General features: G+C 41.4%; 3 protein-coding genes across 4 annotated transcripts; 1 reads left to right on the top strand and 2 right to left on the bottom strand.

Moving 5' to 3' along the window:
- Window positions 1-142: 142 nt before the first annotated feature.
- On the top strand, window positions 143-1,371 carry gjz1 (gap junction protein zeta 1; the record flags this gene model as incomplete). Its single annotated transcript, XM_084341570.1, has 1 exon — window positions 143-1,371. One exon carries the CDS (start codon window positions 143-145, stop codon window positions 839-841), a length of 699 nt encoding a protein of 232 aa, XP_084197696.1. The 3' UTR covers window positions 842-1,371.
- On the bottom strand, window positions 1,364-12,323 carry LOC311250211 (circularly permutated Ras protein 1-like; the record flags this gene model as incomplete). The annotated part of the gene is made up of 20 exons (XM_084341787.1): window positions 1,364-2,295; window positions 2,390-2,416; window positions 2,510-2,603; window positions 3,174-3,314; window positions 3,845-3,962; window positions 5,409-5,521; window positions 5,613-5,719; window positions 5,822-5,906; window positions 6,133-6,263; window positions 7,569-7,650; window positions 7,740-7,891; window positions 8,094-8,183; window positions 8,460-8,501; window positions 8,600-8,785; window positions 9,016-9,089; window positions 9,194-9,274; window positions 9,359-9,490; window positions 9,594-9,779; window positions 11,189-11,455; window positions 12,233-12,323. 20 exons carry the CDS (start codon window positions 12,321-12,323, stop codon window positions 2,206-2,208), a joined length of 2,289 nt encoding a protein of 762 aa, XP_084197913.1. The 3' UTR covers window positions 1,364-2,205.
- Window positions 12,324-13,495: 1,172 nt separating this feature from the next.
- Window positions 13,496-20,236, bottom strand: LOC311250428 (protein kinase C and casein kinase substrate in neurons protein 1-like). Of its 2 annotated transcripts, none has more exons than XM_084342107.1 (10): window positions 20,080-20,236; window positions 18,573-18,643; window positions 18,286-18,442; window positions 17,814-18,049; window positions 16,458-16,613; window positions 15,890-16,065; window positions 15,675-15,795; window positions 14,747-14,814; window positions 14,544-14,623; window positions 13,496-14,135 (listed from the first exon to the last, which is right to left on the bottom strand). In XM_084342107.1, exons 2-10 carry the CDS (start codon window positions 18,627-18,629, stop codon window positions 14,017-14,019), a joined length of 1,170 nt encoding a protein of 389 aa, XP_084198233.1. In that variant the 5' UTR covers window positions 18,630-18,643; window positions 20,080-20,236; the 3' UTR covers window positions 13,496-14,016. The 2 variants fall into 2 exon arrangements, with proteins under 2 accessions (XP_084198233.1, XP_084198232.1); XM_084342106.1 differs by lacking the exon at window positions 20,080-20,236 and adding an exon at window positions 19,714-19,873.
- Between the last annotated feature and the right edge of the window lie 1,583 nt (window positions 20,237-21,819).

Here is a 21,819-nt window from a genome sequence, read left to right on the forward strand (position 1 = left end):
TTTGGGTAACGTGCGTCTGACATTTTGTCAATTTTATACTCTGAAGAAAAAGTTGCGTTTAAACTGTTTTTATAGTTGAAACTTATCACTTTTTTTTCCAACTTCCCCACTGTTGAGATCCTAGTAAGAGCCAGGAGTCACGATGGCAGCCTTAGTAACAGGCCTCATCCCCATCCTTCGGACGGCGGTAGATGCCACCACCACCTACAAGTGCCGCTCCATGTGGTTTGGCTTCCTGTGCATCCGCCTGGTGATCCTTTTCCTGGCTGAGCTGCCCTTCAGCAAACTGGACGCCGACTTCAACTGCAACAGCACCAGGGACAGCATCTGCACCAAAGCCTGTTTCAACAGACACTTTGACAAACCTATGATGGTGGCCTGGAACTTCATCTACGTGCTGGTCATCCTCTCGGTCCTGCTCATGGAGCTATTCACCTCCCATTTACGCTCCCTGGCCCAGAAGAGGAGATCTCAGCAGGTGAAGACCGATGTGGAGCTCCAGGGGGAGGCTCAGGTTGCCCCCACTGACTCCAGGGGCGGGGTCATTGATCTCCACAGAGACAGAGGCGCAGTGGGCTTCTACCTGCTCAGCATCAGTCTGCGTATCCTGGTTGAAGTCTGGTTCGTGTATGTTCTGCTGTCTTGGAACCTGCCAGCTCTGAACAACAGTCCATTTGAATGCTCGACAGACATCTGCTCAGAGTTACATGTTTGTGTTGTGAGTGCCGCCCCAGAGAAACGCATGTCTATTTATGCTTTGGCTTCAATCTCAGGCCTGCTTATTGTTTGTTCGTTCTTCTTTTGCATTTACTCCATCGCTCACTACCTTTGCAACTTTTGAATGTCAGTAGCAGAAAGTCATACTTGAGTAAAAGTGAAGATATCGTGTTAAAATATTACTTTGGGAAAAGTGAAAGCCACACATATGAAAAGTAATCTGATGTGAATGTACTCAAGTATTGAAAGAAGCCTAAAAAGTAGAAAACATAAAGTTATACATATATTCCCCTGTACTGTATATATATACCAGCCAATCCAAGACTTAAGAATTTCGCTGCACGATTTAAAAATCTTCTGGGGTCCACCAAAACTTTTAATCACAACTCTGATCAACACACGAGACTATGATTAAATAATTCTTTCTTTTTTTCCTTGAACATAATAATTTTATGTGAATGTGGGCAAGATAATCAGCTCTGATTGCTTTTTTAAATGTAAATATGTAATAGGCAGTATTTTATGGTAGTTTCAAACCTAATTACAAAACAGGAAATCAAAAACGTTTTATTTATTTGTTGTAAATGACCTCTCGGGGCTCACCTGCGGTACCCATGGTCCACACTTTGGGAGTCACTGCTGTATACTATTGACTCAGGGCATAGGGTCCTGCCCTGGTCTGGTGTGAATTTTTATACACCAATTTTGACATTTTCTGTATTAATTTACAATGGAAATATCTTAATTTATGTCAAGGAAAACATATAATTCAGGCGCCAGGTGACAGTTCATAGTATAATAGTATATAATGCAATATATGAAAACAATTCCTGTGCTACTTTCATGTAGAATCTACACCTATGATATTGACACTTCTTCCTCCCGGCAGTATTTTCACATTATTCTTTTTGAAATACATGATTCATATGACAAGCTATGTGTGTTTGTATAGATGCATCTTCTGATACAGTGTATGTTTATAATGTATGTAAAATCATGCATGAAACTTTTGCTTCATCACCAATTTTGGTACAACAAGTGACATGAAAACACGATGACACAATCTTAATCAGAACTATATTAACTGTTGTCATGGAGGTTTACATACTGTATGTTGTGAGATATGTTTTGCTGACACAAAAGCATGTAGGTGTTAGCTGCATGATGGCGTTTCTGAGTCAGGATTTTCTTGTGTGTTTTGGTCAGCACAAAAACACAAAGCCACAGGGACTGTGTCAAATACACCCATGTACACTGTACTGCCGCAGTTTTGATATGTAACAGTGAAAGACATCAATTAAAGTCTTGCTCTTAGAAATGAGTTTCTTTATGACGCAGATGTGTTATGTTGATAGACTGTCATACATTATTTACATTGTGAAGTATGTGTTTTAGCCAAAAAATCATCGGCGAACGGCAGTAATTATCCTTGTCATTCATGACTCGAGTTGCTTCCAATGAGGTAAAGGTTGGAGGCTGAACAGCTGGCTACAGTTTATGTTTATCCTTCAACGAGATGGACTTCCTGTTGCTGTGCTTCATGGCGTAGAGCAACGCTGCACCAGCATCTGTTAGAGACTGGTGGGAGGAGAAGAAAGGCAGAGTGATCAGCTACACAGACAAAGTATTCCAGCACAAAGCAGTACAATTTTTCGGAAGTGACATAAATTACCTGCGAGTCTGAAACAACGGATTTTCTCTGGAAATAAAAAAAAAAAAGTTAGGAGATTAATTGTGGCGTTTCAAACCAATGTAAGGCACCGAAGCTGATAAAAATACTGTAGAAACTCACCCTGGTGAAGTTATGTATGTTGTTGTATATTGGCTCCATGGTTTTAACCCATTCCTGGTATGTCTGTTTGTCCTCTACACTGCGATTATGCTCTCTGCAAACAGAGACACACTCACTTTGTACAGAACAGTTTAAGAAATACCCTGCAGCTATTGAATAAAGAGCGTGCGTTCAGACACCCACTATCATTTATCTGAAAATCAAGGAGGGAAAAAAACCTCGAAAACAAGCTGAAACTCAAAATGATGATAAAAAGAAATAGAAAAACAAGCCTTGGGATTACGTATGAAAAATTGAATTAGAAAAAAATGTTTACTAGTTTGAGATTAAATAATAATGGTATTAAAAGCATAATGAGAATCAGCAGTTCATCAGATTAATCTGATTTTCTTGAACATTGAAATGCCAGAGTTCATCTGATTTTCATTTTACTTGAACTCACTTTTATACTTTTGCGTATGCGTAGTTTTTTTCCTAGTTTCTGTTTCTGTAACTCCTTTTTAATATAACCTTCAAAATTAATGGACTTAGGCCTGATTGTTCCTGTCTTTTGTCTTTTTTCCAAGCATTCAAAGTTTAATAGAATCACCCCTTATTAAATCCATTTGTCAGACTTCAGCATACATGTTGCCCACACAGCACCGTCTGTCAGACGTTAACTCACATTGCTCTCTCGATCAGCTTCCTCTGCAGCTCTCCTTCCCTCCTGGCGTCGAGGAAGCGGCCCCTCACAGCCAGAGCGGCGCTGGCCTGTGATGAGTTGAGCTGAATGATGGCCAGAGACAGAGAGGACAGGGCCGTCGAGCTGTGAAGGGAGGGGGGGGGGGATAAACTTTTATCATAAGAGTGCTTCTCAACATTTACAGCTTCAGCCTCGCCATTGTACCGCTGTGCAAACGCGCACGCACACAGGGGCCACTTTGAGCTGCTCAGACAATGAATTGCACGACCTTCATGCAGTATATGAAGCAGACAGACTGAGATGAGAGGTTCATTTACTGTGTGACTGAATGTTCGAATGGATGAGAAATGCAATTTACATCGTGCAATCATTTCTACATGATGCGAAGGCTCCGGTATCTCGGCAACAGCCGGTCTCCTTGGAGCTTCAAAACACCTGCTTCGCCTAAAGGTTCGCTAAGATTGGTATAAAATAATATGTCTAATCATCTGCTGTCCTCTGGGTGAGAACACCTCGTTGATTAAAGATGTCACAAGATAATGACTTATTTAAGCTTACAAGCAAGCAAACAGCTCAGCACAGCATTGGTGTGTGTGTATATGTGTGAGAAAGGCAATCTCAAAACACTGTGATTATATTAACATCTCTATCACCTGTCATCAGTAACATCTCGGTCTGCAGTGATCACTCTGAGCATCGTTTGTCCGTTCCTCGGCCTGTACCTGGCCTGCAGCTGGATGGACACACGACTGCCAGAGGTCGGCGCTGACACTGAGAGGAAGCAACACAAACACAAAGATAATCGATGAGTGTTTACGCAGCACAGAGAAAGAATATGATGCTTTTTGACAAGCTAAATATGTTTTATGGATTTAGATGGACAAATAAGAATCAGCATAAGTGCTGTATTGGTCGAATGAATCAAACGACGCTGTGGCTTGTATGTCTCGTCCGACTGGCCTAATGCACTCCATTTAGAATAGAGGCTACTCCACAAATGTTCAGTGATCTGAAGTTCAGGTTGAACTGCTGCCGAATTCATTTGTCTGTTAAAGGATAAGTTCACCCGAAACTGAAAATGCAGTCAGGTTCATAGTCCACAAAACATTTCTGGAGTTCCAGAGCAAAACTGAAAAATATAAAATGTCTCCATACAGCTTGTCCGGCATAATCCAAGTCTGCAGAAGCCCTGAGATCCCAAATTGATTTGAAAAGCCGTTATTTACACCCATTTTAAAGGGGAAATCTTCACTTTAGCTGCTAAGCTAAAAGCATTAGCGCGCACCCCATCTGAAGTGTATCTTGAGCTCGACCATGTGTCAACAGTGTAGATAACGTTTTTTCAAATCAGTTTGAGATCTCAGGTCGTCCGGGGATTACCCCAGACAAGCAGTATAGAGTAACTTCGTGTTTTTTTCTTTTCTTTTCTTTAAAAAAATTTTTTAAAACAAGCTCCCATCTACTTCAGTTGTTTAGGAGAGTGCAGCAACGCTGTTTTGCTGTGAAGCTCCAGAAATGTTTTGTGTACTCCAAAACGTCAACTAAATTTCCATCGGCAGAGGGGTGTATCGAAGGTCAGTTTTTATATTTGGGTGAACTTATCCTTTAAGTCCATATGCCATAGCCCAGTATAAAAGCTAAACTGTGTTTGTTTGTACTGAATTATGAGTAAGAGTCAAACGTAATGCTAGCATCTCTGTGAGGCTGTACCAAACATCGATGGGCTGTACTTAGAGTGGCACTTTTAGCCAAATGCTATAATGCGCACAACAATGATGCTAACATGCTGATGTTCAGCAGGCAATATCTACCAGGTTTCATCAGGACTTCTGTTGTTGCACTGCAACTTTCTTTTCTATTTTTTGCATTTTCCTCAATCCAGAGAGAATGTTTGCTCTTGTTGTTAGGACTCCGATAAATCTCAGATTGAGACTTCAAGTTTTCTTGTTTGTTGGCAACATAAATCATCATTTTGCAATGTTCAGCAACACCTGGCAGCACACATCGCAGCACCAACTGTGGTATTCAGGCAGCAGCACTTGTTGCAGTACAATACAAATGAAACTGGCAGGGTAAAACAGATTTCTGGGAAAGCTAGTGTTTCTTTTGGTTAGCCTTCAGATGGTTCCTCAGTGTAGCTGATGTCGAGGGAGAGTCCAGCCACACATGTTAATTACACAGTCAGTCTGTCAATGGTGGCATTTCAGTTTCCCTCACCTCCTGCGTCCTGATCATTGGTTCCAAACTGGAAGGTGATCTCTGTGTTTGGGTCCACGTTCCCCACCTCTCTGATCACTTTGTGTCCTGCCTCCCTCTCTCCTCTCATACCCCTGGACCAAATGACCAAACATAAATCAATGCGTGCCAACTAGATGAAAACAATTTAGAAACATGTGAGGTTATACAAAGCACAGCTCTCACAGTGATTTGGGCAGCAGTACTGTGACGGTACAATGTGTAGCGATGGTCCTGTGCTCAATGATCTGTTCAAACTCCGGGTGCAACCTTTTGGGACTTGCTATTACCACCTAGGAGACACAGACAACGAGAACTGAGTAGAGATAATAAAATTACTGGCACTCAGAGTACAAATCTGACAGTCGCGGAAACAATTTCAAATCGTGTCTCACTTTCCCCCCAGTGCGATCAGCGAGTCTTCCCAGCTCGTCCATTCTGCAGTCTGTTCCTTCTATTGACAGCACAGACACCGTCACACTAATGAAAGAAGCACATTTCAGTATGAATTTCATTACAGCCCAGCACACAACCCACACCTTTATGACCCCTTATTAGCACTAATATTAGCACTAGTCTTACAGTTACTTATGTAAGTGGAGCCAAAGTGCTTCAGCTATGTAAATGTATGTTAATTTTCTATTCAGTGATACAATAATTTAATGCTCGTTTCATTCTTGACACTGACGAGGAGATGCGGACCAACCCCTGATTGGCTGCATACTCTCCCAGCTCCTGGTAGAAGATGGTGGATGAGAGGAGGGTGCGAGCATCAATGTCCTCCTCCTCCAGGTTCCCCAACTCTGTGTTGGCCTTCCCATCTGTACAGATAATCACCTTCGAGATCAGCAGGGATAGCAGATCAGGAATGTATTGATTTTAGAAAAATAGAAAATTGACATAGGTGATGTGATTGATTGAAGTTTGTTTTGGCATTTCTGATGACCATTTATTACAAATCATATAATCATTACATCAGAGCTCATCCCAGGGACGTTGAGACACTGAGAGGTCAATTTAATTTGAATGGACGGGACAACTTATGTAATCGTTATTAACTACCATTTGAGAATGTTTTGCAGTACAGCCGAGAGAGACTTGAACACCAACATACTACACATCAAAGCAGCCGTCAACTACAGTCAACAACAGAAATTCCCCAGACTCCCTTATAAAATCGCTCAATTGTGTGAATTTTTGAGTTAGGAGTAGCTTTATTAACTTTATGAAACGCTGTCTATCACATATTCTGAATTATTTGGACCTTCTTGTTAATTTGGCTAATGTTATACATTAAGTTATTTCTTTATTTGTGTAGAAAACATCATGTTCTTTTGTGCCAGTGATGTTTATATTTATTTGAGATCACAAATGATCACTTGAGATGGATGTTGAAACACACATCATGCCACATGTGAACTGACTTACTTAGAGCTCTCCACTGGTCATCCAATCACCAAACACGCATGTTAATACCCGGGATAAACAGCCTCATATTTTGCATAACAATGCAGCGCAGTGAGGATACAGATGCTTGAATAGAGGAGACGAGCGTGTATGTAGATCTACTTGTTTGTCACTGTTAACAGAGAGTCCATGCTGCTGTGCAAACCACAGAATTGTAGAGTAACATTAGGTTTCATGATCAAAGAAAGTGTTTATGTCATGTGGACGCTCCTGTTTATATTCTCATGCTCCTTGTTTGAGGGGGTGCTGCAGCCTCCTCAGCACCCGTGCTACCCACGTCCATGGCTCATCCAGTAAAAAGCGCAGACTCTGACCGCCCCAAAAATGTTGAAATTAATACAGACAGATGCAGGAAACATAAAATGTCCCTGTGTTAACAGAGCAGTAGCCAGAAATGCTGACTAAGGTCAACAAACAGAAATTCATATTCAAATAGTACAAGCGCCCGTCACTGTGTGGGATTCCTGTTTCCTTTTCGGTTGACATTATTTGTTTATGGATCAACACGTCTGTCACAAACACATTCATGTGCTGAATTTATGCAAATACGCAGAACAGTGGATTTTTCTACATGCCATGTGTGTAATGCAGTGTATGTGAACTGTAAGTGGGCTGAAACATAAATACACAGCTATGGTCTTCTAAATAAAACTGCCTGTATAAGACCAAACCTACCTTGGAGCCTGGCTGTCTGGAGGCCGTTGCAATCGCCAGGAGAGCAGCTGGACCAAGAGCAGTGGTCCCAGATTCAGATAATCTTTCAGCAAGAGGAAAAGGTAATGTTACTACCATTTCCTGAGAGACAAAAAAGATAAACTTTTCATCAATCACTGCTTTTTCACTGACCCTCGAACTTGTCTCTGTAAGTAGTCCTTGGTCTGTGACAGCGGAGGCGGACTGGGGAAACTGGCCGCAGCCTCTTTCAGATAGTTGACGTCAGACAACTCAGCACCGCACAGGAAACGTGACGGGAAATTGTCATGTCCATGCATTGTCACCTGGCAAAACAAACATTGCAGGATGAAAAAAAGCAACAGTGATAACTTGCATTCTGCGCTCACATTTCTGCGAGAAAATTAAAAACAAAAAGAATATGAGTCAGACACAAACTTAAAAGACAGAATCAAAAAACTACAAAATGTCAAATATACACACAGGACAGTTATTTTTAGATCAAGCGTCTGGCGATCGGGTGTATACCTGATGGTGGAAGGTGATAAGTCCCACTTGTACATCAGGTTGCTGCTCACTCAGTCTCTGAACACACTGTAACACGGCTTCCTTGACAAACTGTTTTGAATACAATGATTTTTTTTATCACCAAAAGCATCTTGACAGCATCTTTAAACAGCTGCTATTGTTATGATACTCTTTGTTGTACATGTAACACAAAGATCAAATCTTTTATTTTGTAGATCAGGTCAGATGATAACGTTAGTTGGAGAACTAAACTTCACCTGACTTTCCATCGACATGGGAGTGAGTAGATAATGACTGAATTTTCATTTTTGGGTGAACTTCTCCTTTAAGTTAAAAGCACACTTGAAAAAAATTAGAAAAACTCACTTGTAGACGTGATCTGTGGACCACATGCTCTCCCTCTGACACCTTGAAACAACAGAGATTGAACATTTGAAACACTGCAGCTCAGATTTGTGAACGGTCACAAATAGTAAACAGATCGGCGTCAGTCTTGTGGTCTTCACCTGGGAGGTCATGCTCATGGAGCCTGAGATGTCGATGCAGAAGAGCAGCAGAGCGTCGGCAGCACATGGGGGTTTTTCACCAGGAGGCAGCACAAAGAGGCCATCCTGGTAGCCAGACAGGGGACACTGTGGTGTACTGGGAGAGCTGGTCGACTCCAAGGACTGACAGAAGTAACACACTTTCACCTGCAGGAGGAGAGAACCAGCCAATCACAGTTATCCATTCTTTCATTATGCTCCGATCAATAATACTCATGCTTGACTGCCTATAAGAGTTTGTCATGCTCTGTGTTTCCCAGTAGTGATTACAAGGAGATTTACAGCTATTATTCACATTTGAAATCAATGATTCCTAATTGTGTTACAACTTATCCATTTCAGAATAAAGCTCAGATTAAATAACAGTGTGTAATTACCTCATTGTCATAGGAGGAGTCCAGCACAGCGCCACACTGGAAGCAGAAGAAGGGTTCTCCTTGTATGGTCTGCACTGGAAACATGCAAATGTAAGCGTCATTAAGAGCTAATAAGACGGGAGATAAAACCAGACAGCCGATCGTGAAGGTTTTATGGTGATGATAAAAGTTTACTGACCTCTTTCCTCTGAGAGTAATTTTCCTAAACTGACAAGGACCACATTAGGATTCCCCGGCAGAAGCCCCTTATCTGCTGATCCTGGGCCGGGAACAACAAGAGCAGTGGATTAAAGAGCGTTTATTCTTTCGAAAGCACAACAGAGATTGTTAGAGTTACGTTTACCAGTAGGTGATGGTACTTGTGACGGGTCTGAATTTGTTTTCTGAGATGAAGGAGATGGTGGGGATGAGGGTAACAGAATCAAGTAATCTGGCATTGACTTCATGAAGGAAGGTCTTGGAGGAAGAGGTGGAGCTGAGGTTTGAGAGCAGAACAGAATAAACTGGGATGATCTAAAAAGAAAAGGAAAATGCAGCATATCATGACCAAAAAACAGAAAAAACTGTCATCCGTTTACCTATTGTCTGGGTCGTCACACCACTATTATCAGCAGGCAGCTTCACCTGGACCCCCGTGCCCTCCGGTGCGGTGTACGAGTAGTTTGGGTCCCCAGGTTGAGTGTTAAAATCAGGCTCATCTTTAGGGAGGTCATAGGTAAATGTCTGACCGTTGGATGCAGGTCTCATGTGTGGTGGAAGAAGAGCTGGGGAAAGCAGAGAGGAGCAGTGTGTCAAAGGATTGATTCACCCAGACAATTAAATGTTTCATAGCTTCATCTCGAAGGCTGCAGATCAATGAAACACCTTTAGAAGAGCAGCGGATGACCAAACACAGTGATTTTCCTCCTGCAGTTCAACCAAACTATAGGCTGAGAGAGCTATGTCTCCCAAATTATGAAAAAAACATGCATGAATTCAATATTTGGTCACTATGAGTTATCAGCAATCATCTGATAGAACCACATTAAATACCTTGTAAGTCCTTGTAATAAGCAGAACTATTAGTTAATAGATAATAAGGCTCATATATGTCTTCATAAGTCACTTATTAACAATATCATTTGTTATATTATATAAGTGTTAATAGTAGCATCAATAACACTTTTAATGTTATATTATTTACACATTTATAACCACTTGTAAAACTTTTTTTAAATTTATCGACTGCTTCAGAACGTTAATAAAAGTCTTATGATTTTATGTTCAGCATTACAAACATGTTTATTGAGCTTCAAAGAATGCAAAGGATGGGGCATTTCCTGGACTCAAACTGATATAGAAGTGCACTTTGGACTTTAAATTTACTATATCACTTTTGTGAACACTTCACTTGCTAATACAAAAAATCATTTTCAAACCTTCCAGGGAAACAAACATAAACGTGTACAGAGTGATTAGATAACATTTGTTACAGAGGCTATGTTGTACGGATATGAATACTGGTGCTTCTTGAGATTTTGGCTTGCCCGTTGGTCAGCCTTGGGCACAAAGTTTGAAAACCACGGTGTAACCCAATTTCTTTGTCTATTTATTTATTAAAATTCTGTGTTTTTGCAAACAGTCACATTCATTCAGTCACAGTACATCTGGTTTTAGTGCCATAACAATCCCCAGCCTCATGTTAGCTTACAGTTTTCAATTAAAAAAAAGAACGGAGCACTGTTAGGGGATTCTGGGTATCCACCCTGAGCTGAATGAGAAACAATATCCAGAGTAAAGGTGGAAATGTTACCTCCCTAACTTCTTGTAGTTTCCCAGTGCTAACATTTTTGATTTAATATGTTCAGATTTTGAGATTATCTGCATCTCAATCTTCGGACAAATGAACAAGCACTATCCACATGATTACACTCAAGGTAATTAGAAAAAAAAAATGTGTATACTGGCTGAACCCTTCAGAATCTTTTCTTTTTTCCCCCCTAAATGTTTTTTATAGGTTGCATTTGGCAATCTGCATCTGTTGAATGTGACTAAGAAGATAACGCTGAATTTGGGGGTGAATTACTCCTTTAAGATATCAATTGCCTCCCAAGTTATTCACGATAATATAAAAGCACAGACACTTTACTTGTTCAGTCACACATTTACACTAATGTTCACACATTTACAGTACCTGTTTTTCGAGGAGGTGCTGTCTGCTGAAGAGTTACAGGCCAACTGATTGGAGTAGCAGCCCCTGCTTTCTTGTGAAATGCTGCGTTCTCATAGAAGATAGAAGAAGCAGGCTTCACCACTGTCTTCACCTCCTTGCTCTTTTCCAACTGTTCCACAATCTTGGGGGTAGGTGAGATTGACTTTGGTGATTTGGCTTCTGCAGGATTTGTGGGAGGAGGAGGTGGAGGAATGCGAGGACGGACCCGGTTCACAGGAGGGAGAAGAGCTAAATATTATAGAAATAAAAAAATATATACAAACACACAGTGGCTGTTAATTTGAGAGCTTGCGAGAGAAATGTGAGCACAGACAAAACAACTGGTGCAGCGACGACCTTTGTGCTGCGAAGAAAATGTGACTCAGGTTGCAGATGGCTTTTACTGAGCAAAGCAAAGTATCTGAAGGGAATTTTTCCCTTCAAGATAGACAGGAGAGGTTGTGTGTGTCACTGATTGCATAACACATAATGGTACTTAACCAACCAGTCACCCAGAAAGGAAAAAACCCACCTGCGGATACTTCTACAGTTGCTTATCATCAGTCTTTGATATTTATAGCAGTCGTGCTGTAATTAATTGGAATTCACTTTCTTAATCTTTCTCTTAAATAATGACTTCCTACATTTCCCAGAGTTCCCTTTGATTCCCTCCAGAGAATGGACCCTGACAGCAGGTGAGGTGTGAGTGACAGAAACAGCACAGTTAAAGCTTTGTGTGTTTTGGGTGGATTTTCTCAGACGGGTGAGTCAACAAAGACGCCTTTTGAATCTGACTCAAAAATCTGATGTTTCCTGCTGATGTTTGAAATTTTAAATATTATTTCAGGTGTCAAACTCCACTGAGGTAGGACTGAAAAAATCTTTGTCTGGCAGTGGAACTGAGAAAACTACAGCTAAACAGCAAAGCGAACCCCATAATATGGCATCTGTCTTTTAAACAAGTATTATAAGTGTTGATTTTCTTCCTGGATGTCTTGCATGTGGGTGTTTGAAAAGAAATCCCACCTGAGCGTTTGACGACATTGGCACTGGATCGCTGGCCGTCCTTCTGACTCACCGATGGCGGCACATAAACAAACCCACAAGCAAATTCCATCGTGAGCCTACCTGCCTGTGAGAGAGAGGACTTTAGTACATCGACCTCTTTAAGACAACACATGTGATTACACCCAAAACTAAAGTAATTACACTCTAATCATCTCAGGGGAACATGTGACATTCTGTTTTTTAAGTTGCTGACACACCTTTAAGAAGCCTTCCAATGAAAGAAACTCAATCCAGACAACAAAACGAACATGTATCTATTGTATCTGCAATTGAAACTGAATAAAACCCTTTAAAAAATAAACATATCTAAGGCATACTTACACGTGGAGAGTTCCTTTGACTGCTGACCGCACACTACAACCATAAACACGAAATCCTCCCAGGTCTCAACTGCTATCGCTACTGTGACGTGTTGTCATTCACTATGTCTTTCTCAGACATGTTGTCCAACAGGTTTCTTTCCTCAAGAGTCTTCCCTGACACTATAGTTAGCACAAAGCAGCCCGGTTGGGTAGTAGTCACGTATTTATGGCATATTGCCTAACTCTAGTTAAGCATTTCATGAATGTAAATTAAATGGGAGGAAGAATAGGGACAGGGCGGTACAGTGTCAAAGGTCAATATGATTAATGGGCGTAAAGTCTTTCAAAGTCTTTCAAAGGAAATCCAAATGGCTATACTTTGTTTTAAAATGCTGATCCCAATCTACAAGACTTATGTGTACAGGAGGACTTAAGTGTAAGAAGAAAAACTGTAAACACCTAAACTAAAGAGCATAATATGCCAAGTGAAACAAGTATTTCACTTGGCTTATATCAGATTTGTCTAATTAAATGTACCTACATGGGCAATGAATTTGTTGTAAAATTAAGTAAAAACAAAAAACGATTGAATAAAATCTACATATTTTAAATTCATTTTAAGAAATGTGAAAAAATCCACACATGGGATTAAACATAAACACACCTGTCAGTTTATAAATTGTTCTTTGGACTTTTGTGTCGGTTGATAACAAGACTGTACTTAGGCACTTACTTCAGATTCATTAAGTTTCATCCTCAGGGGACCATAGAAATATTTACCAAATTGTATGGCAATCCAATCAATAATTGTAAACACATTCCACAAAAAACCCCAAAAAAGTCAGCCTTGTGGTGGCGCTAGAGGAAAAGTCTGAGGGAGTCATCCTCTGAAAATTTGAAAACGTCAAGAAGACAGATAACAGGCGAAACAATTTCACTTTTATTTTGAAAATCCATTCCCTCAGTCAAAGTAACTTCTGTGTGCTTCTATATAATACTTTTTAAGTAAACATTAACCTTGTGTGCACACATCATTGTAAACCTGTGCCCGGGTAAACCTCATGTATCACTATCAGCTATCTTTATTACAGCGACCTAATGACTCAGACATGATGGCAGTAAATAAATATCTTCTCTTGTTCTCTTTTGTTTCATCTTAACGTGCACACATGGGTGCATCGCACACACACACTCACACATACACACATATAGCTCCTGCACAAACAGTACAATCTAGTCTTTGATAAGTTAATTCATACTGCAGAAGCACTCAAACCACGTGGGTTAGAATATTAAGGCCTTAACAATTTTACATTTCACAAATGGCTGGGAACAGATTATATCTGACATTAACTCAAGATCAGTGTGGCAACATATAATAATAATTGTTATTTTCAAAAATATTTGAATTCTAACTTCTTGTGAGAAATACACAGTATATTAGACAGCTTCAACAACTTCAACGTAGTTAGCTGGGTAGAAGCCCTCCTTTCCTCCGCTCAGGACTCCTCGACACCAACCCTGGTCGTCCTCCTCCTCCACCTTCTTGAACACTTCACCTGGAATTAAAAGGGACAAAATAATGGTGTCAAAAATGTTTTGTTTCAATAAAGAGTCAATTATGTGTTTCTTGATATGCAGAATAATCATTTTTAGTTTACATCAAAGTATTTAATGAAGACATGATTGATTCTGGGACCAGTCTCGATGATGAGGTGAAAAAAGCCATTAGATTTTGAACTTCAATACCCAGAAATCATGTAATGTAAACTGCACACTTATATTTACAGGCCTGTCTGTCATCATTTCAGACAGATGGGATGCATGTCTGTCTTCCTATTCAGATTTACACTGCTACAGTGATTGTAATTTTGTACAAAAGTCTTGCCTATTGAAGCATTAACACTGAGAATAACAACACTGTCTAAAAGCGTCTGAGTGACGTCACATCACACTTAATGTGTCACCTGCTTTAAAGGACAGCTCATCACCCTCCTCTCCCACATAGTCGTACAGAGCTCGCACCTTCACACCCCCGATCATCACACTAACAGGAGAAGAAAATGGACTTTTAAACAGTCAGAAAACACACAAATGACTTGGAATAAAATGTACATTGTTCATTTAAATGAGTCAAAATACACTGAAATAACTACAGTGGATAACTTACGGTTGGCTCCCTTTTCTTTTCTGGTCTCTCTTTTTTCTGTTTAGCTTTTTCACTGGTGGGACCCATTCCTAGATGTGAGAGATACAAGTTTGGGTTTTGAAATTCAACATTTCAATCAAGGAAAACAGCAATATTAAGTGTATAACAAGAATGTGCAAATATTCATACAACTTGAGGTTATTTTGGGGTTGAGTGATTGATGTACAAATGTTGGTGAGAATTGTAAAAACACTTCTTACATCTCCAAAATGTTCACTTCCGATGGAAAAATTCTTATTTATACGGTTTGAAACAATGTTTAAGATCATATTGTGCTCATTTTCAGGTTTATAATCTTATTATCAGTTTTCTCATTCTGTCCAGTGCTGCAGCACTTTATTCCCCCTGTCTGAAACGCTCTGTTTTAGCTCCCGTCTCTTTAAGCCCCCTCCTGAATACCCAGTCTCCTCTGATTGGTCAGCTCACACACGCCTGAGCCAGCACCCCTAACAACAACAGAGCAGCTGTGGGGAATTCATTCTTATTTGCCAAACTAGCTGCGAGGCATAAATGCTGCAAATGTGTGGCATGGTGACGTAGTGTGATGTCATGAAGTAACGGAATTAAAGGCAGGACTACTGACGAGGCGTTTCAGGAGCAGTGTTTTCTTTTGGAGAGAGGAGCTTCAGTCATCGGTCTCCTGAGTGAAAGGCCTGTATTTGTTTGACCCCTTCATCAACCTCAGCCTCTGCCCTAGTTTGACTTACTCGCTCTTTATACTACATCACCTGGCATTTTAATGTGTGGTATTTGGATGCATCCGTTATTCCCAAAAATCACCGGGAAGGTATCACCTGAACGCAAAAATGGACTTAAGCGTATGAACTGTTGTGTACTGTACTCGTGTTATTTGAACGCAGATTAAAGCAGCTGGGTTGTTGCAACAAACCTCAATCTTTGGCCAGTCGGTGGGCATGCCAGGACCGTTGTTGTTCTTCCACCATTTGAGATCATCTTGATCACAGATGGACATCAGAGTGTGGTGGAGCTCACTGTACACTGCCTTCACACTGACACAAGGACACAGGACACGATAAATGTGCTTGCTCTGCATTAACCCAAGAGCCACACACACTATACTCACACCAAGTCATGGATGCTCACCTCTCATTGTTGGTGACGTCAAGATGCCTGTGGATGGAGAGGAAGGCCTGCTTCAGGAAGCTGATCCTCTTCCTCTCCTCCTCCTGCGACTTCTCAAAAATGGCCTCCATCTCCTCCATGTAGCGAGGCGTGTAGGACGTCACATCCTCCAGCACTTTCTCGTAGTGCTCTCTGTGCTGCAGGCAGCTCACAAGGACAGGTTTTATGATGAAAAGTTGGGATAGGCTCCCTCAGAGAGAACATCTAATGTGTTTCTTTAATGGAGGACGATCTCGAATGTATAAATCATCGGGCGCTCTTGACTGTTCCCATGCTGGGCTCCATAAACACTGAGCAGAGTAACAATAACACATCTCCATACAAGGGAAACACTTGGAGAAGAGATTAAAGCCTGGAGCTTGTGTTTAGAGCTGATAAGTCCACATGCAGCAGGCCAACAAATCTTTATAGGAATGCAACATGTTTAACTCTTTGGTATGTCATGAAGGAGGAATTTTAAATGTGCTGCGAATGAATCCCTTATTCAGTTGAGAGTCAAGTGGTGCAGTGTGTCAACATCCCTCCTCACCTTCTCTTTCTCCTCTGTGGCCCTCTCTTTGGCATCTGTGAATTTCTGCTTCTTCTCTGGACTCATCTCAGTGTTTTCGTTCGCTTGTTTCTCTTTATCGAGGGCTGCTTGCTCCCTCTGACAGGACTTGTGATAAGCAACTCGGGCCTTCTCCAGCTGTTGAAGACACATTCACACACATACATTTTATTTAGTTAAAGAAATCATTTCCGAGAGTTAGATGAGAGGATTGATACCACTCATTTGTATGGTAAATAAAGGGCTATGGCCGGGGAGGGGCTGGCTGAGTTGAGCCTGGCAAAGTTTAAAAAAAAACTATACCAACCAGCACCACTAAAGGTCACACATTAACATTTCTGTTTTCCTGACTTTCAGCATGACTTTCTTTTGTACCTTTTGCACCACATTGCTCTGACTAACTGAAACCCAAAATATATAAACCATGCGAGACAAGGGGTTGAGACGAAATATGCTTTTTAAATTTCACATTCATTTCTATTCAATTTCATTCATGTAGTGCATTAAATAGTAGAAACATGCTACAGTAGGGGTGTAACATATAGAGTGTAAGCGTAACATTGGGTTCATACGTCTGTTAACAAAATGTTTCACAAGACGGGCTGAACACCCGAGAGGCAAACCTCCTCTCTTATTTGTCACCATGTGTTGCGGCCATTTTGCTTTGACGTCATGCTCAGGGTGGGCGGCTCAGAGGTTGTACTGCTGTGTTTCAGGTTCCAAACATGGGAAATCTGACAAACCATTATCATTTCACCACTTCCCAATAGATCTGCATCTGAAAAGACAGTGAAAAGCGAAATCCGGACAGACATGTGGCCATATTTCAAGGTAAAACAACATATTTGGTAACCCATCAGCCATGTTAGCATTCAACCACTTCCTAGCTAACATTTGATGTTTGATTACATCCAGTGTGTTTTATTTACAGGCTTAAATAAATGTGTCTAAGATGTGAGTGGATATTTCAGAGTTAATCTTTGCCGCATGCCTATCGTATCCTGTAACGGTATCAAACAGTGATGTTAGCTAGTAAGTGGCTGAATGCTAACGTTAGCTGTTGTCTAACGGTCGCTGAGGAGATCTTAAATGTGCTGTTTTACCTTGAAATACAGCCTTACGTTCATTTTCACTGTCCATTGCCTTTTCAGTTGCTGCTCAATCAGGAAGTGGTGCAGTGCTAACAATTTGTAAGATTTCATAGGTTTGTACAGCATTTGAGTTACCCATCCTGAGTGTGACGTCACAGGAAAATGGCCGCCGTGTGAATATGGTCTATTACTGGTATGTACACACACACATACATACACACAATCTAACTGACAAGTGTGCTCTGACCTTCACCAGCTTTTTGGACCAGGGTTTCTGCGCACGTGAGAAACTTGTGTTGTTGTCATAGCTCTCTCTGAACCCGCAGAAGATTTTCTTCGGAAAGGTCTCCTTCTGCCAGGTCTTCACCCGGTCCCCTTCCTCTGCGACGAGTGACTGGGAGATGGAGGAGTGGAGGGCGGACAGGCGCTCCGTGGAGGTGAAGAAACACTGCCACGCCCTCATGAGGGAGCCGTAAAGTGGCCCTGGGGATGGAGGAAACAAAAACACAGCGTGAGTCATGGAACCAATAGAGAAATAATTACCTCCAAGTGTGTTTTGGAAAGTTTCAAACAAGCACAGATGTGGCGGTTTAATAACAATCAAGCTGTAATTGCAACTTGATGAGAGCCGACATGAAAATCAAAAAGTCCTGCGTTTGCATGTTTTCTGTTTCTAGGCCACCGAGCCTCCCCGTCGTCACACAGCTTCTCATACTTACTAGAATCCACTATGGACTTCCACTTGCTGCTCCACTGGCTGAGCTGCTGGGCGTACTGTTTCTCCACCTTTGCCCTCTCCATGAAGCAGGCCACGATGTCATTGCAGGCCTGGAAGGACTGATCAGTCCGGTGCACTGTACGCACATAATTCCCCGGCTGGGAGGAGGAAAAGATGGTGATGATGTGTGAGAATAACAGGCCTCAGTTGTTAACTCACAAACACAAAAGAGCACTGGCTTGAATTAAGTAGTTGGTCCTTTGGTGTGACCATAAATATAATCCTCACCATCCAGAAGCTCTGTTTCTTTGAATCCTCGGGCGGCTCTTTTGGAAGACTCGCCATTATTGGGAACGTTTCTGTTTCAGAAAGCAAGAGATAGCTGTTACACAAGCAAGTTGCTAGACTGGTTGCGTGGAAAGGCTGTTTTTACTGGCAGACAGGTGACTCTGATTAGCATGCAACAGGTTGGACGTCTACACACTGCAGATGACTCTCTCAGAAGCACATCCGCTCCTCTTGTACTGGATTCATCTCTGATAGGGGATAATTGGCGGCTGAAGCCTTGCAGAGCGTGTGTGTGTTGCTCAGCTTATTGCCATAACAACTTGGACGATCCCGACGAGGTGTTATTTACACTGTACAGTGCTTGGATACATCCAAACCCCCCCTGCGTGAGTACGGGGAGTGTCGTTGCAGTGGCAGACTGGAATTCACAGGGGTGGGATCTGCCAGCAGGAATAGAACAGCTGCTCCGGCATTCTTCCTGTTGCCTTCCCAAAATAAACAGCAAGAGAAAGGTCATCTTTCCCTTTGCTCTGACTAATACAAGGCCTATTAGAAACCAACTGTCTTCCACTCTGACTCCGCCAGCAATTCGACTCGGAGATCACGACCGCAGGAGAGCGACAGGGGCAGATTTCTTATTTGGCAAACGGACTGGAATGCAGGATTTAAAAGGAATGAGGAGACATTTTTGGACAGCATTTAGAGCCAAGCTTTAGAGGGCAGATTGGCTAAAAAGACTTGAGATGCATGCACAAACATGCAAAAGAGGCAGTCACATTAAGGCCTATTTCTGTCTGGGTAACATGTTGACACATTGCTGGCTGACTAATGTGAAAATGACTAACCACACCTCATCACAAGACTGAGCATGACAGAGAGTCAGGCTCATAGAGGACTTTTCTTTCCCTGTGTTTTATGTTGTTTAATCAACATGGCACGGTTACTGGGTCTGATTATGATCCTGCACATGCAGAGGAAAGGAAGAGTTTTGTAATGACACCCGTCCTCTCACAGAAGCATTCATATCAAAGGATAGTAATGCAAAAATAAATAAATGAATCAAATATATATATATATAAGCCAGTAAAGAAGCAAAAAAGTGGCAGAAGAGCAGTCATGCCTGGGAGAAACCAGCACTTACATTTCTCTCTGAATCACCAGTGATTACTCAAGTGACCACTTGTTACTGTAGTTCAAGGGCTCGCTGAGGATTTCTCTCCATTTCTCTGTCCGTCTCCCCCTCTCTCTCCCTCTCTCCCTGTGTGCCTCTCCTCCTCTAACACATGCTCCTCTCCCTCTCTCTGACCCAATTTTCCCCTGGCAGTTAAAGTTACACACACACGTTGTTGATCTGAAAGTGGGCGTGAGACGCAGAGACAAAGCATGCAAAGCAAACAGAAAGAAAAAAAAACAAAAAAAACATAATAAACAAACCAGAACATTTGCATGGTAATCACTCCGCTGCTAATTGGCTGCAGGGCAAACAAAGAGGGAGGAAGAAACTCACCTTGCTCGCTCTCCTCCCCCGTCAGCTGTGTTGTTCTAGTTCACTGTCATACCAGGGTGAACTCTTCTTCCTCTTTCTCTTCTGTTCTCTACTTTAACCCCATCCTCTGCTTCTTTAACTCACCAGCTCTTCTCTGACTGTCCCCCGCTCAGTTTGTCTCCACTCTGCTATTAGAGGGAAAAACAGCTGGAAGAATCCCCCTCCTTCTCTCTCCCTGCCCCGTCCCTCCCTCTGTCTCTCTCAATATGGTGCTAATGAGATGCTGAACCTTCATTTTGACCGTCCGCCGCTCGCAGAATCGTGTCAGTGTGGCACAGAGTCATGTGAGCTTATTAGTATGTGTGTGTGACAGCAGGGGGGAGGAGGAGGAGGACTGGGGTGTCCCATGAACTGCCACATTAGCCCTGTGCCCCTTTGTGACCTGCCATTCTGTGTGGTCAGGCCTAGAAAGAGCACTCACTGTTTACTGGTTCTGGGATTTACTCTCATGGACGTTAGGCCAGAAGTTAAAAGAGAACACCAGTGTTACAGTCCACTTAATTCTGCCTCAATCTGGTTCGTATTTCTCAGCCTTTTTGTGATACATGCTGTATATAATTAGACTTTTTAAAATATTTCTTAACAGCTTATCCAGAACACATTCACCACCCACCATGCACGAGATATTGTTTCTCACTTTATATCAGTGTGGGATTTTTTTTTTCTTTTAGTTTTTATGTTGCCAGATATTGGAATAAGTTGCCTTTACATGTTTTAAAAATGGCAAACAGATTGTGTCCTATGTGAAACTTGAAGTGTAAGTAATGTAATCATATTATTTGTCTTTTTAAAAGTTACATTTTTTGTGATTTAATTGACAACACTTCAGGTAACTCCTGGGTAGAAAACCTCTACATAATGCACTAGCTTACACAACATCTAATTAGTCTAAAATGCATGTTTGATGCTTTCATATCTTATTAAAGGGGCACTATGTAGTTTTGGAGAAGAAATTCAAACAATTGAAATATTTACAATATTAACGAGGTAATAATACAAACTCAGAAATATTGATCTTTTCCATAACTGAATAAACAAGCTGTTCTCAGAGGAAAATTATGTCCCCAGAATACTGTTAAGCTAGAAAGGTGGCAGGGTCCGCCAAATATAAACAAAGTAAAACAGTTTGAAACTGTGTTGCCCTTTAAGGTCAGTTTGTTTATTCTGTTTATTCAGTCATGTGAACAAAGAGTTTGTTTATTTTGTTTGTTTATGCATAAAATAATCAGTCAATGAAGATCCTTCTCTTCTGATATACATTTCTTCCCCCCAAACTACATAGTGCACCTTTAATAATAAAACTTTTCACTAACGTTTGGTTGGAGACCTAATTTTACAGTTACGACTGACTGCAATACAAATCAACTCCCACTTGTCCACCTGAAAGTGACTGTTGTTGTTAGCACAACGTCTCTGTGATTCGGTCTGTATTCCTTTTACATCATGGACCACAATGAAAATACTTTAAATACATGTAAAGACCGGTCACCTGTTGAAGGTCGCTCCACACACAGGAGGCAGCATATCACCAGAGTAACTGCCAACTGCTGCTCACCATCTTCAGCTATCTTGGATGTAGCTACTAGCTGCCATTAGCTCAGTTAGCCCTGCAGACAGTGGCACTATTAGCTGACAATCCTTTTTGACTGGTATGGCGTATCAGTCATTCAGAAAGATCTAGGTAAGTGACTTTATCGTGTG

This window comes from Pagrus pagrus (assembly GCF_965226575.1).
Source record: "Pagrus pagrus genome assembly, chromosome: 21".
In the NCBI taxonomy this organism is placed as follows: Eukaryota; Metazoa; Chordata; class Actinopteri; order Spariformes; family Sparidae; genus Pagrus; species Pagrus pagrus.

Coding starts and splice junctions, on each gene's coding strand:
- LOC311250428 (XM_084342107.1), bottom strand. CDS start 18,629: ATGGCGAGTCTTCCAAAAGAGCCGCCCGAGGATTCAAAGAAACAGAGC. Junction 16,066..16,457: donor CCACAGAGGAGAAAGAGAAG/GTGAGGAGGGAT, acceptor AGCTGCCTGCAG/CACAGAGAGCACTACGAGAA. Junction 14,815..15,674: donor CCGACTGGCCAAAGATTGAG/GTTTGTTGCAAC, acceptor TCTCACATCTAG/GAATGGGTCCCACCAGTGAA.